The 16,606-nt window shown below is 37.2% G+C and overlaps 1 protein-coding gene across 6 annotated transcripts in view; it reads left to right on the plus strand.

The window, feature by feature from the left end:
* gria3b (glutamate receptor, ionotropic, AMPA 3b) overlaps positions 1-16,606 on the plus strand; it is a 199,061-nt gene that overhangs the window by 151,465 nt on the left and 30,990 nt on the right. For all 6 annotated transcript variants that reach the window (XR_016169632.1, XM_089134685.1, XM_039694143.2 and 3 more), the window contains exons 11-12: positions 4,235-4,608; positions 10,719-10,917. Coding sequence is in view for 5 of the 6 variants with exons in the window: in XM_089134685.1 (XP_088990811.1) it covers positions 4,235-4,608; positions 10,719-10,917 (573 nt within the window). In the remaining variant the exon portion in view is untranslated. The remainder of the gene's footprint in view (positions 1-4,234; positions 4,609-10,718; positions 10,918-16,606) is intronic.

Genomic DNA, 16,606 nt, shown 5'->3' on the forward strand with positions numbered 1-16,606 from the left:
GCTATAAATGGAGGAAAACCCAGAGAAATCACTTCCAATTCCCCAAGCCGACATTCAAGAATGAAGACCATATACAAAATGCATGAGGGTTAGGCTACCTCATCTGTTCAATTTCCTTACCATCAGCCAGAGAGATTGCCTGGTTTTGATGTGCAAACGTTTGAAATTATCCTCAAATTATTATCAAAATGGGAAAAAAAAATTGCATGTGGAGATAAGAACGAAAAAATATCACCACCAAGGAACCGTCGAGCATAACCGCCTTTCAGCTGGACCGACGTTTCTCAGCCACGTTTGACCTTTTGACAAATATATTTATCTGATTTTGCAAGTCTTTCAAAGGTTATCTCGCAGAATGGCCTTTCAATATATAGTCGTCAATGCTAAGCTTTTTCTTAATAGCTTGTAGTGTAGCGAATGACTTTTTCAAAAGCGTTTAGCTTGACTGTAGTTTAACCGCTCGGGAAGCTTCGCTTTCGAAATAACTTCCCCCAACGCGGATTGATACTATAATCATCTAATCAAATTATAATCATATGATCCACTCCTGTCATCTCTTGACTCAAAGTTTTCAGACAGCTCTGTGCTTTTATAAGGCTACAGCGTTCGTGGGTTTGTTTTCCGTTCCTTGCCATAAGCAGATTAAAAAAAAATAAATGAATCCTCTGGGATTCCTCTAAATGAAATAAGTGGATTAGTTGACACCTCTTTATCTCGTTATTTTTCTTTCGTGTTTTATCAACAGGTCTGCTTTTAACATCAATTGGATTTACCTGTGCAAGTTTGTGCAATACATAGCTAATTTGAAAGCTAGAATGATCACATGCGATTATTTATCTAGACGTTGAGAGTTTTGAGGCATTTTTCTTCCTCGCTGATAAATCACTTCTGGTAGACTCTTAATTAGCTATTTATATGCAAATGATTCTATGATTTATTGAGACAGTACACCCGAGTTCCATTCACTAAACCACAAGATAAAAGGATATTAATATTTGTAGAGGCTTTTATAACCAGCGTTCACCTGCAGAGTTTCCGTGACCTTATACTCCCTGATTGCATAACTAATGTCCTCCTGGCTGAGGACACATGTGAGATCGAATCTTTCACTGCCTTTTTATTATATGCTCATGCTAGAGTGCCTCTGAGGATTATGGGAAGTGGAAAGCGGCTGTGCCTCATATCTGCAGCTCCCACAGCAACATTATGTGAAGCATGAAAAGGGAAGCGTTGAAATAGGATTTTCCAACAAAGTCTCCCGCTTGATCTGATCACGCTCTGTCTGAGGCCGATACAGCAGTGTAGGGGTCACTGAAATTAGCAAGACTCTCGCTATCTGGTCAAGTGAATGCTCAGCTGTCACTTCTGCGCTACACGGTCAGGCAGTGAGGCAGTGAAAGTCTTTTTCCTGGTTTCCTTCCGAACACCATGGCCTGAGAAAACACAAAATGTCCGCCTTTCTAGCTCGACATGTAATGTTCTGTGGCAGATATGATTGATTCGTCCAAATGGTTCAACACAGTGTGGACATCTGATTACCTACTGAAAATAAATTGAAAATGTCCTGTCTCTCGTTTTGTGAAAACAAAAAAAACGGTGCTTTTACAGTAGTTCACTAATCACTGTTTTGAAAGTGGTGCCGTAACATCTCTTTATGGATTTGTCACTGCAAATTATATCACATTTTTCCAAAATCATGTGATGATTATATAAACACAGAAAACTTGGCATGATACGTGCAAAGATATAGCAAACTACCAGACTGTTATGTCTACGCATGATTTATGCTAAATGCTGAATAGCAATTTATTGAGTAAAGCTACAAATAACTTATTCTTGTCATCTCCACACTTCAGCATAAAGGCGAAAATATATTCTATTAAATGACAACAAAATGAATGCTGCTATATTATTTTTAGGGCTGTCAAACGATTAATCGCGATTAATCGCATCCAAAATAAAAGTTTGTGTTTATATAATACAGTATATGTGGGTGCACTTGCACTGTGTATACTTATTTTATATATATATAAATACACATATGCATGTATATTTAAGAAAAAAATATTAATTATATATAAAATACTTATATATAATGTAAATTAGATATAAATCTATGTACAGTATATGCATAAAAAAATATTTCTTAAATATATACAAGCATGTGTGTGTGTGTGTAGATATATAAAATAATTCTACACAGTGCACCGACATATATTATGTAAACACAAACTTTTATTTTGGATGCAATTAATCGCGATTAATCGTTTGACAGCCCTAATTATTTTATTAAACGGTTTTATATTTTGACATTAGTCTCATCTTGTTTAAAAAAAAACAGTTTTTTCGAAAATATAGATCAATTAATCCTACATTTTACAAATGTAAGTGGACTCAGTGAAATTAGGCTGCCACAAAATGATGGATGATTGTTTTACATTAGATTTTTTGTTTTTAATTAATTAAAAAGGAAAAACTGATAAAATCATTAAAAAAAACATTTCTGTGTATAAATCATAGACCATTCAAATTCAATTATGCACCATTTACTTCTATATAAAATAATACAAAAATGAGAAGAAAAAAAATCATGTTAGTATTATTCTCAATTGATACAGTGTTTAAGTAAAAAAATAAAATAAAATAGATCAAAGGTATTTAAAATCCAATTCATGGAAGGCAGATTTGTGTAAAGAAATAAAGAAAATCCTGAGCAATACCATGCTGTAAATACCAATAGATGCCTGTACAGCCCTCTGTATAAATATATAGGGATGTGTGTTCCCTATTAGCCTATAAGAGTGTTTTCAGACATAACTTGCAATTGGAAATACTTTTGCAATTGGACATAGATGTTATCAAATGCTACTTCGTCCGTAGTGACTGATTTGGAGATTTTACCCCAAAGAAATCCCTCTGTATTTTAGGATTCTTCCAGTTTTTTCCATCTTTTTCAGAAAAATTACCAAGTTTCATACCATTCCGCTTAAGTAAAAAAAACAACAAAAAAATATTAATTTAAAAAACTTTCGGCCTAAAATGATGGTTAAATTATCTTTTATATTGCTGTTATTGTGGTTCTTGTTTTTATAAACTGAGGTTTGTCAGTGATAACCAACAGCAACCCACCAAAGCCGGAATATTCCATTAAGTCTTTCCCCGCCAGCGTCTTTTAAAAAGTAGCCAGGATTTTTGATCATTTTCACAAAACCTACATGGCCCCTAGAATATTCTGAATTTTTTTAAAATGCAATATGTCAAAATAAAGAACAAAGAACAAAAAAAAAATTCTAGCTTCATGCATTCATTTTTATCAACACTTGAATGTGGGTTATTTTCATTAAAAAAAGCAACATTTTGAACAAAAAGCTGAGAAACTCATGTCTACGACGCAGTGGCGGTTCCAGACCACAGTAACTGGGGGCCAGGCCGAAGCCTTTAACATTCATCTGAACCTATTTTTAGTATTATTTCAAGTCATTTTTCACCATGTCATCCTCTAGAAGTAAACTAATAAAAAAGTTTCACCTCGAATGTTTCATAAAGTAATTTTCTATTGTAGTGTGATATAATGATAACACATTTTTAGCATCTAAGCATATCTAGACACTTTTTTACATCTGTAAACTATGACAAATATACTTGCATAACACAAATATCCACAAATCAATTTAGGCAGTCATCTGAAAATGTGTTTATGATTGTCTGTAACATTATCATGTGTTAATAAAAGCTGCATTCTATATTCCACATCAACAAAATCTTCACGATTTAAATTATGTGCACATACTGAAGATATTCGTTACCTGTATCTTTTTGTTGGTGGTGTAGCTCGCCTCATGATGAACATGTAAAGCTCCTTCTTGACTAAAGTGGAGGAATTTCCTCTTGACATAAAAGTTCCATCACAACAAATGATTTCCCCATTACTGCCACCAACAGGACAAACTGTGCATTGCACCCACAGTTGTTTGGTGTCATTATACGATTAGCGCTTGTATCTGCTACTTTTTTTTGCTTGTGTTTTGATCTGGAAATGTTCTACCCTTTCAGAAATTGTGTAACAGCGCCACCTAGCGTATAAATTCGGTCAGCGGCGGGAAAATAGTTACGACCCTGTGCAGTATAGCCTTCTTTCTGAGAACTGCAGATATACAGTCATATTGCATTGCTTGTTTATTGCACTGCTGCGTGTTCTGCTCTAACACGTTCTGTTCATGTCCCCGTTTTCCAGAGAGCAGATATAGCTGTCGCACCGTTAACAATCACGCTTGTGCGAGAGGAAGTCATCGACTTTTCGAAGCCCTTCATGAGTTTGGGGATCTCCATTATGATCAAGAAACCCCAGAAGTCCAAGCCGGGTGTGTTCTCCTTCCTGGACCCTCTGGCATACGAGATCTGGATGTGTATCGTGTTCGCCTACATCGGCGTCAGTGTGGTGCTGTTCCTCGTGAGCCGCTTTAGCCCCTACGAGTGGCACCTGGATGAGACTGATGAAGCCAAAGACCCCCAGACCCCTCCAGACCCGCCTAATGACTTTGGGATTTTTAACAGCCTGTGGTTCTCTCTTGGGGCCTTCATGCAGCAGGGCTGTGATATCTCACCAAGGTTGGTTTCTCTTTATAGTCTTAAAAAAGGTGTCCACCCAGCCATGATGGGGGCAAATGTAGCATGATGTGGGCTTGATGGGTTTGTCCATGTTGGCATTGTCTGAATTGGCCGCAGTATCGGCCATAAATTACTTGGTCCCAGTATGGGCTAATTCAGTTTGCACAGTTCAACGAACAGACACTTGTTTAAAGGCACACTATGCAAGAATTGTACCTTAAAGGAACACTCTGACTTTTTTGGGACTTTAGCTTATTCACCATAACCCCCACACTGTAAAAAAAATATTGATGGTTTAACTTAAAAACTTAAGTAACCTGGGTTGCCTTAAAATTTTAAGTTCATTGAACTGGAAAAAGTGAGTTAATACAATGAAGGAGATTAATTTAACCACCAGAAACTCAAAATTATATGTTATCTGAACTAAATAAATTATTTAAGTTGATTTGACAAAAGAAAAAATATTGTGATTACTACACTGTAAAAAAAATATTGTTGGTTTAACTTAAAAAAGTAAGTAACCTGGGTTGCCTTAAAATTTTAAGTTGATTGAACTGGAAAAAGTGAGTTAATACAATGAAGTAGATTCATTTAACCATCAGAAACTCAAAATAATAAGTTATCTCAACTCAACTAAATAAATTATTATTAAGTTGATTTGACAAAAGAAAATATGTTGTGATAACAAATCTTGAAAATATTTTTTACAGTGCAGAGTTAGATAAGTCCATACATACCTTTTTCATCTCCGTGCGTGCTGTAACTCTGTCTGACGCACCCACTGCTAGCCTAGCTTAGCACAAAGACTGGATGTGAATGGATACAGCTAGCATACAAATCCCAAATAAGTGACAAAATAACGCAAACATTTTCCTATTTACATGTTGTGATTTGTATAGTCACAGAGTGTACAAATAACATGTACAAATCACAGCCATCTTTTAACCGTATGCAGAGACAAGTCTATGGCAGAGACGCCCTGCGTGAGTGGTATTTACAACAGTAATGTTAAATACAAGACTCTAGGGGGCGCTGTTTGACAAAAACGGAATTCCTGCATAGTGTGCCTTTAATGAACAGACACTTTATCACTGGGTCCTGACTGAAAAACACCCCAGATTTTCAATTCTACATCAGATTTTTTTATTCATCAATCACAAGACAATGGGAATTCATTCATTTGTCAAAATATGTGATAACGGTAACACTTTATATGAAGGTTAATTAGTTAACCCTAAAACCGTATTCTGGACAAATAAATGTGGGCAAAATAGTTTTGATTTATTTTTAAAAAATACTTCCTTTGATCTGAGCGGTACAAGACTTGGCTACTTTTCCTAAGTTTGCCTCCTGAACACACACATTTATTAATTTTTTTGACTCAATTCTACAATGTTAAGTGGGTGAAAAAAAAAACCTCCTTAATCTTGTATTTGGGTCATAAATGGGCACCCATAGAAATGAATGGGAAAAACTGTAATTTAGATCATTCTAAAATGAGCCAAAATAAGACACCAGGTGACAGCAACGTCACTTCATCTTTAGGGTTTAGCTCTAAGAACTTATTGGAATGATATTTTAATGTAGTTAATAAATAATAATAATAAAACATAAAAATAAGCATAATTTACGTAGAAAATATGGTACTTTTTGAAGTAAATAAATTCAAAAATAAACCCAAAATAAAAGAAAAACACCATAAATGGATAGACAAAACTTTATCGAAGACAGTGATATAACATTTATAATAAATAAAAATTAGGATCACACCTGAGTCCTCTGTGCCCACATTTGTCCACAATTACAGGATTAAGGGCTATAAAGTGAATACGGTTTGAGAGCTACCGTGAACTAAGAACGAACAATACTTTTATTACTATTTAGTATTTTATTACAATACTACTACAGCATTTATTAATTTTAGTTAATAACAAACATTGTATTTGTTAACATTACCTAATGCACAGTGAACTGACATAGTTTTATCAACTAACATTAACAAAGATTAATAAATACTGTATATTTTATTTTATTGTTAGTTAATTTCCACATACAGGCTTCTGGCTGAAGGTCAGGCTTTATTTCGAACGACAATAAAACAATAAATAACCAAAAGAATATATATAATAAATAACAATAGTAAAAGAAAGCTGAGACTCTGCAAGACCATCAGTGTTCACAAACCTGCTTTTGTTTTTACCACTTTTTTAGATTTCTTTGAAAAATGTTAACCGATTCTTTGAAAAATGTTAAATGATAACTGCACATGTCATTCAGTGCTGTATATCAATGACACAAGCGCTTCTTCTGTGAGGGATGGTCCTCACTGCGGAACATGAAATCCATGGGGAGGAGTCGGATCCAGATCCAACTCCTCCCACCTTACATACACCTAAACCTAACCAACTCCGCCCCCTGATCCCTAAACCCACCCCTAATCCTACCCATCTCCACCCCTTGGATCGTGATCCGACTCCTCCCCGTTCTGCATTGAGGTGCTACTGGGGACTTTACCGACAGAGCACATTAAACACATTACAGCTCTAATTCTGAGGCTAATTCCAGTATTTCACGCTGAAAAAGAATATGCAGACACAGCTCTAGTTTTAATTTGTTCTTTTGTAAAGGATTAGCTGAGCAACATATTCTCATTTGGCTCTTTCTATGAATGTCTCATTTTTTTGTTTGAGAAGTCCAACCGCAGCACTTTGTAGGCTTCTGTGACGGAGATGTATGATTATTCACATTGTTCCTCCGTTTAACAGTAGGAAGTTGATTAATAATGACTGCGTTGTGCGGCTCGCTGTCATAGATCATTTTTCAGAGCCCCTTATATTCCCCACTGCCAGCTGCCAATTTAGTATTCAATAAAAAAAAAGATTAATACATTTCTCAGTATCTGTTAAGATATTCAAAATATATCAACAAATGACATATTTGCTATGACATGAGATGGCACATTAATTGATTGAAATTTGGATTTTGTATAATTTTAAGTTGAAGTGACTGTGACCAAGTATCTTAATCCATACTTACAGATGAAACTCGAAAAATGTGAATATCTTGCAAAAGTTAAATACATTTAATAGACTCATTACATGCAAAGTGAGATATTTCAAGCCTTTATTTGTTATAATTTTGATGATTATGGCTTACAGCTATTACAACCTTTTCACAATATTCTAATTTTCATTTTCAAGCTGTAAGGCATAATCATCAAAATTATGACAAATAAAGGCTTGAAATATCTCACTTTGCATGTAATGAGTCTATGTAAGTTTCACCTTTTAAGTTACTGAAATAAATGAACTTTTGCACAATATTCAAATTTTTCGAGTTTTACGCACATCTATATTACACTATCAGACTAATTCTATGTCGTTTTTGCTGTAGATAGATTTTAATTTTCTTTTCCCCATCAGTGCAATCCTGCCCGGGGCTTTTAACCAGCATTTGGCCCTGATCTGCAACACTAGTTATGTGGAACACTTTGCAGCATTGATTGGTTATTACAATCTTACATGACTATATTTCTGCAGACTAGATTTCAAATGGCTCTACAGTGTTATTAAAAGTCTTGTTCATTTAAAAATTCAATAATTATAGTGTGTACATAAGTCCACTAGAGTTTCTACTTGTTATTTGCATTCTGTGTGAGTATTTCTCAAACCTGCATGGTCTTCTAAAGGCCACTGCCCAACATTCAGACGAAGGAAAGAAAACGACACACTTACATCTGAATATATTGCATTTGGGAAAAAAATGCTTCTCTATGTGGCTAAATAGGATGCAAGTCATGTATCTAAACGAAGTGGATGAACGTGGACTACAAGAAGATGATTTGATAGAGCAGAATAGAGATGATCGACCACTTGTTCAAAGAATGAGATGCACCGCTTTGACATTGCAATCTCGTCCTCTATAAATTCACCAAAAAACATTTTAAAATTGATTTGTAACATATTTCCTAATCTAATGTTTTTATTTAGGCTTAAAGGGATAGTTACTCAAATAACGCTCATTCTTTCATCATGTATTCACCCTCATGTCATTCCAAACCCATAAGACTTTGGTTGATCTTCAAATTAAGACATTTCAATGAAGCCTGAGAGGTTTCTGTTCCTCCATTGAAAGTCCAGTTAACCAAAACTGATAAGATCCGAAAAGCCCATAAAGGCACCGGTAAACAAACCCATATCACGGCTTCTGAAGAGACATTGTCGCTTTACATAAACAGATTTCATTTAGGCTTTTTTTAAAAATCTAAACAATGATCAATGCGCATATGCATTTAGTAAACACTGAAGCTTTGTGTTTAGAATAAAACTGGTTGGTATCCATGTTTATACCATATATGATGCACTCAATGTATATGCGTTTAGATGTGGAAGTAAATTTTTGGATATTGTAAGTTTTGGTTACCTATACTTTCAATGGAGGAACAGAAACCTCTCAGCTTTCATTAAAAATATATAAATGTGTGTTTTGAAGATAAACCAAAGACTTCTGGGTTTGGAATGACCAACGCGTTCTCATCCTATACTGACGCTTTTGAAATTTCGTCTAAATCCAACGCACATGGCACCCTTTAGCGTCAATATAACACGCACAGAGCTTTGTTTAGTTATGAGTGGGATTAGGTCTGGGTTAGACCACTAGGAGGCGCTTTCTGGCCCATATATATCTGCGCCTCATATTGACACTAAAGGTGCGTTGGATGTAGACGAAATGTCAAAAGCGCCACTATATGACGCCTTAGGATGAGAACGCGTTGGAATGACATGAGGGCGAGGCAATGATGACGACATGATAGTTTTTGGGTGAACTATCGGTTTCACTTTATTGCGGTTTCCCTTTAACACATTCAGTTGACTATAAGTAACGTAATGTTGCACACTACCTCTCACCAGAGTGTTAGTAGAGTATTAGTAGACTGGTAGGGTTAGGGATAGAATATGTTGACATGTAGTTGCAAAGTTACTTATAGTCAGTATAATGTCTGTTGGAGGAGCATCACTATAAAGAGTTGGCAGATATAAAGCAGACAGTCTACTAATACTCTGATGACAGTTAGTTGACATGTAGTTGCAAAGTTACTTATAGTCAACAGGATGTTCAAAAGAGACCATCAAAATGAAGTGTTACCGAACTATCCCTTTAAAGGAGAACTCCGGCGAACAATGAACCTTTGGTCTAATAAAACATCGGTACATAGTCAACCGTTCCCTGAGATTTGTTTTCATGATAATCGAATGTAAAGAGTTTTATCTCTAAAAACTGTTTAGCGTATAATGCTAGTAATGGGGGCATTGAGTAAGTAAAGAGAAATCGCTAATTTATACCACTAACAAGGCTCAAAATAGCCCCACACTAACTCAATAACATAATGAGGGTCCATACATGCAAAACGAAGCATTGAGAACTTTGTAAGTGTACAGACCGTTTAATAAGAAGATACTTTATGAAGACACTTCGCGTACGCAGACAGGAGCCATCTTTAAAAAAAGTCTCGATAAGTCTATCCCCGAACGCCGTTCATACAGTTCAGAAGTTCGCTGAACTTCATACAGTTCAGATCACTCAGCACGACGTTCGTGGTTTACCCCCATTACTAGCATTATACGCTAAACAGTTTTTAGAGATAAAACTCTTTACATTCGATTATCATGAAAACAAATCTCAGAGAACGGTTGACTATGTACCGATGTTTTATTAGACCAAAGGTTCATTGTTCGCCGAAGTTCTCCTTTAACTTGGGCAAGGCTTCAATCACCAATACAAGAAACTGCCAATTAGTTTAATCGGTGAACAATGTGTTCCAACATCTTTGTTGATCCTGGAACAATATTCCAATCAACCAATCAGATTTGAGGGACAAGGTTACAGTTTATGTCAAGTTTAGGTTTACAACCAATGTGCCCTCTGACTTTAAGAGAAGTAATGGGTATGGTTGGGTTTTAGGAGACAGGAATGTTGTTCCAGGATCAACAAAATATGTCTCATGTGTGTACATCCAGAAATACATGTTTGTGAGGTTGATATATTGATTACAAGCGTGTTTGTGCATCAGGAAAGCATCCAAAGCCTGAATGTTTGTGTTTGCGCATCAGGTCCTTATCGGGCAGAATAGTGGGAGGCGTCTGGTGGTTCTTCACCCTCATCATAATCTCGTCCTACACGGCTAACCTGGCTGCTTTCCTCACAGTGGAGAGGATGGTCTCTCCCATAGAGAGCGCTGAGGATCTGGCCAAACAAACTGAGATCGCATACGGAACCTTGGACTCAGGATCAACCAAAGAGTTCTTTAGGGTGAGTCTCCCACACGTCCGCATTGATCTTCACATGATTCAAAATGCCTCGAGCTTTCAGATGAGAATCCATCCTTCAGGTGCCGCTGTGTTTTTCAAGTCACAGGAATCACAAACATTTCTCTTTGTAGTGCCATTTCTTTCTTTTGATTATCATTTGCATGTTTGTTTTTGCTCTCGTCCCAGCATGACAGGCTCCAAAAATGATTTCGACACACTTAGGGCCACATTTAACATTTCTAAATGTCTTTGCATTAGATGAAATTACAAACTTAGTGACGAGTGTTTTAAAGACTCATGGTACAAGTGCAATTTACGAGCAAAACATTTCCCCCAAATAAATGTGTTTTTGTGAATTCACATGACAGTTAGTGCACTCGCAAATTTCTTTGTGGTGCTTTGGTGTACTAAATTTTGATTCACACGTTCAAGAGTTCAATTTAAGAGTCATTACTGTAACAAGCTGAACATGCGGGGGTTTAACTTGATAGAGCCCTCCTTCATTCCTGAGAGTCAATACTTTTGCAGACTTTGTATTAGCGGATTGAGGGTAAATATCTACTGAGTGTGTGATTGAGTGAGTGACTGACTGACTGAGTGAGTGACTGAGTGTGTGAGTGAGTGACTGACTGACTGAGTGACTGAGTGAGTGTGTGTGATTGAGTGAGTGATTGAGTGAGTGACTGAGTGAGTGACTGAGTGTGTGAGTGACTGACTGACTGACTGAGTGAGTGTGTGTGTGATTGAGTGAGTGTGTGTGTGACTGAGTGAGTGATTGAGTGAGTGAGTAACTGACTAAGTGAGTGAGTGAGTGACTGAGTGAGTGAGTTAGTGAGTGACTGAGTGAGTGACTGAGTGAGTGACTGAGTGAGTGTGTGTGAGTGAGTGAGATTGAGTGAGTGAGTGAGTGAGTAACTGACTGAGTGAGTGAGTGACTGAGTGAGTGAGTGAGTGAGTGATTGAGTGAGTGAGTTAGTGAGTGACTGAGTGAGTGAGTGATTGAGTGAGTGAGTTAGTGAGTGAGTGACTGAGTGAGTGACTGACTGAGAGTGTGAATGAGTGAGTGAGTGACTGAGTGAGTGAGTGAGTGAGCTGTCCAAATGATTCACACTGAATCACAAACTGACTGAGACTTTGCTAACCAACTCAATTCATTGCAAGGAAGTGATTCATTTACGAAATAGACATCACTATGTTTTGATTCTTAACAACCGACGGAACATTTTCAACATAATTGTTGAAGTAGTGCAAGATAATTGTAGTGTTTGCCTGTGGTACCTCACTAATTAACTTCTATTTAAAGCTTCATGATTTTAGCAAAGCTACGGCTCAACACTGCCGCTTATCTCAGTGCAGCCGCATTTTCAACCCTAAAAAACTCACTTGCTATAATATAGTGATATATTTTTACACTTGTGGTATCACCAGAGGTCGTGCATTAGATGGGAGGTACAGTACGTCCCAAAAAGGTGGTTGGTAGCCTTCCACCTAAACTACAACTGCCAGAATCCCATGCGTTGAGGCCAGTAACAAGATGGCCGACAATAGAGAACTACAATCCCCAAACTGGCACTTAACCAGCGGCTACTGTAAGTTCTGCCAATGTAGGAGACACCCAGTGTTGTGCCTGAGTGCGTTCATTGAACGATAGTTCATGAACTCATTCATATTTTGGCCGAACGTGAACTGAACGTACTGTATTACTGCCTGATGAACATTACTGTGAACGCGTTCATTCTAGTGTCTGTGAACGAACGCTCTCTCAGTTTAACTTTGTTCAGTGGGGTGCCAGATTTCTATAGAGCCTTCCAGGCTAAAACACACCGTTAACAGGCCTTAATATGTAGCGAAATAAACACCCAATCTGGCAACACCAGCCACCAGTGTCGCACCGCATTCGTCATCAAAACAAAAAGCAGCATGTAGTCGACATAGCATCGATCATCATTTAGACGAGTTTTTAAAGGTCGTGAGGATGAGAAAAATCTTACATTTCTGTGCAAACTTTGCCTGCATATTAAATAATTGCTGTATGTGGTTATATAAGGGCTGTGGCAATAATAATAAAAAAAAAACTAAAATAGCTCACGGCAACATATGGAAAAAAAAACTATGAACTAGTTCATTTTTGGAACTGTGAACTTAGTTCACAATTGTGAAGTATGAACTATAAACTGAACTAGTTCATTTTAAAATTTGTGAACTGAACTTTGAACTAGTTCATGTAGAAAGTGAACTTTCCCAACACTGGTGGCAACCAAAATCGCAAACTTCCCTACTACAGTAGACAAAAAAAGTATGTGACAGAAGAAGGATGTCTGAATTCACAGTACTCATAAAGGAGTTGGCAAAATGAACCCCGACTGACCTACTACTTCTGGTGAGATTCTGAAGTGTGTATACGATAGACACTTTACTATCCCATTAGGCCACAGGAGAGGATTTCGGAATGACGGTGAAATGACGCAACTAATGCTCTGGGTCATGATGAATGTAGTACATCCAGATTACATTCATACTACGGACCATCCTTTTTAGCAGTCAATGAAGTAATAACTTAATTACAAAATAAGTACCTACCTGAGACAGTATGTGATTTCAGAGGCAGCCACTCTTCTCAGTTGAAGTGTGTAATTTTTTGCCCTGTGTAGGCCGTTGGAGCCTATAACTTTTGTTGAACTGCAAAACAAAAAGAGAGAACCCTCCCTTTTTTGTTTTTTGATTTGTGTGAACCAATTATAACGACCTATCTGAGAGAAGCTGTTCTGGTTTGCCTTCCTCTGAGTCGCCACACTAAAATCCCCAACCTCACATATTACCACGCCATCAACAGCGAATCACTAGACTCTCATTTCATTTGTACAGAGAGTCTGGCCTCGCTCTATTGACGAGCGTTAACTTCCTTGTAGGCGGGTACTTTGATGAAGTTTAAAACTTTTGGATCTGCCCTGAGCCACTCTGGATCTGCCATATCAATCGCTAACGTTTAGCCGTGACGTAAGACGACTCAAACTAGCGCATGACAGCTACGCCATCGTTCTCAGCCACTCCCTCTGTTCGCTGATTGAACCAGTAAAAAATTGACTGTAGAAAACCAAAGAATACACCACAAACCCAGACGTAGTACTGAAGGAAAATGAAAATTGAGCGGAAGTACGTAGGAGGGCAGAGCCAAACTAGGTCTACACTATCTAGACTAGTGTTGTCAAAAAACTCGGTACTTCGGTACCAAGTCGGTACTAAAAAAAAAAAATGTTACGGTACCAGCTTTTCTAGGTACCGAGTACCAGGTTAATCCAGTTCTGTTCTAGACGCGATGTCTGAAACGTGCACAGTTGCGTCCTCTTCATAACGCTGATATGGCTCTCTCTCTGAATCCACTTGTTGAAACGAAAGGAGGAAAGAGCCACATATGGAAATATTTTGAATTAGGCTAATGTCACGTTGCCATAAGAGGCCGATTACATGCAAATTCGCAATTTCAAATATAGGCGCGATTCAAGCGCGCTCATAATAAAAACTCGTTGGCGTTGCATAGCAACGACAGACGCCGCGTGAGAGCAAGCGCTTTGGAAAGAATAAGCACGCGCAAAAATATAATTTAAAAACACGCGCGACATGTGAACGGCCTCTAAAGTGCTTTCGGGGTAGTTTTACGAGTACATGAGCACAGTAGTATCCACCCGACACCAGAGTACTACTGGTATTAGTATTGTCATTTAATGTTAGTGCCAGTTCTAGGCGTATTCTTGCCTTTATAACTCAGCAGGTTTAAAAAGCCTTTTAAAAATTAAATATGAATGCAGTTTTAGATGAAATAAAAGGACAGTCAAGTCAAATAAAACATGTTTTATGGTAATGCTACAAAGATACCATTCATCAACATTACTTAGTTATCAACACATTGAGTGAACAATATATTTTTACAACATTAATTAATGTTTGAAAATGTTATTTATTACAAACACCTGATTGTTCATGTTTGTTCACTTAATTCATTGTGCATTAAATAAATAATGGATTAAAACTTTTCAAACAACTTTAAAAATGTGTTAGTGTATACTATTGTTTATTTTAGGTCATTTTATCTAATCTTTTTCTAAAGTGTTTATAATACAAATGTACAGTTTCCATACTTGTAACCGTGATAAACACTTAAATATATGTAAATTTAAACTAAGCTTTGGTACCGAAATTGGTACCGAGAACCGTGAATTTTAACTGGTATTGGTACCGAATACTGAAATTTTGGTACCGTGACAACACTAATCTAGACTATGGTAACCAAAAAACATTCCTCTACCTTCATTTTTGCAAAACTGAAAAAAAACCAGGTTGTTGGTAACCCCATTGACTTCCATAGTATTTTTTTTCCACTATGGAAGTCAATGAGATCCAACTGTTTGATTACCAACATCCCTCAAAATATCTTCTTGTCCAGCAGAAGCAAGAAATGCATACAGGTTTGAAACAACTTGAGGGAGTACATTTTTTTTTACATTTTAATTTTTAAGTGAACTATGTCTTTAACACTATTGGTTATAAGGTCAGGTTTAGTATAGGTGGTGCATTGTTTTCAAACATGATTCAGCATTAACTTTTTGGCACCACTCACCGGACATTTCGGCCGTTTCTCAATACCAAGTACGCAGACTTCGGACTTGCGTCCTTGGTAGTTCAGACTTGCAAGTTCGACTCCGGAGAATGAACTCCCGAGGATGCGAGGTCGCAAGTCCGGTTCTTCTGCAAATGGAACAGAGCGTACTTGATCGCGTCACTCAGCACGCTCTACTCTATATTTTAGGCAACAATAAAACGAAATTTGCTACAACTCTGCATCTTTTCGTCAACAATAAGACGAAATATGTTATAAAACACCCCTCTGACTCTTCATTAACAAAAAACAACATAGCTTATAATAGCCTAATGGCCATGTGGTTCAGGCAACGCGATTCTCTTCACTGCATATATTATAACAAAATGAACATGATCTTTTTGTTTTCATTTTAAAAATATAAAACATTGGATTTTTATTGACATTTATTAAACAGAGACAGGGTTATGTCATTTTATTTTATTGTTCATATAGTGAAGACAATATAAAAAAAATAGCCATGAAACCTTAAAAACTATTTTTTTTTTTTTTTGCGCCATGGAACAAATTATAGTTTAATGAGACCAAAGATAGACTTATACACAAGACGAGTTATACGTCAAGGTTTATCCACTAGACTAGAGAGATCAGAGCCGGCGGCAAACGTCAGAAGCACTAGCCGAGGATAAGCTGTTCCAGTCGGGGTTGATCTCGCTGAGTGTCCGCTGAAGGCTTGGATGTCAGAACTCCGAAAACGTCAGATGCATTTTACAATATAGGCGCTATCTTTATAAATAAACTACAGATTTGAGATTTAAACAACCACATTCTCGCCTGAAATACTCTTAAAATTACATTTCATGACTCAATAACAGTAGTATTTTGATATTTCGCGGATTTTCTCCTCTCCCATTGACACTTGCTGGTTGGTGCGAGGTGCATTCTGGGTTACCTGGCTATCTCAAGTCCACACAAGTCACCTCTCGATGCATCCTCGGTAAACGGGGCGGCTCAAGAACACATCCGGGGATTTGAAGTGGACTTGGCTAGATGCGAACTTTGAATTGGAACAGTACTTCGGCAGCGACTGATGACG

This window comes from Pimephales promelas, chromosome 9 (assembly GCF_988280905.1).
Source record: "Pimephales promelas chromosome 9, fPimPro1.hap1.1, whole genome shotgun sequence".
Taxonomy (NCBI): domain Eukaryota; kingdom Metazoa; phylum Chordata; class Actinopteri; order Cypriniformes; family Leuciscidae; genus Pimephales; species Pimephales promelas.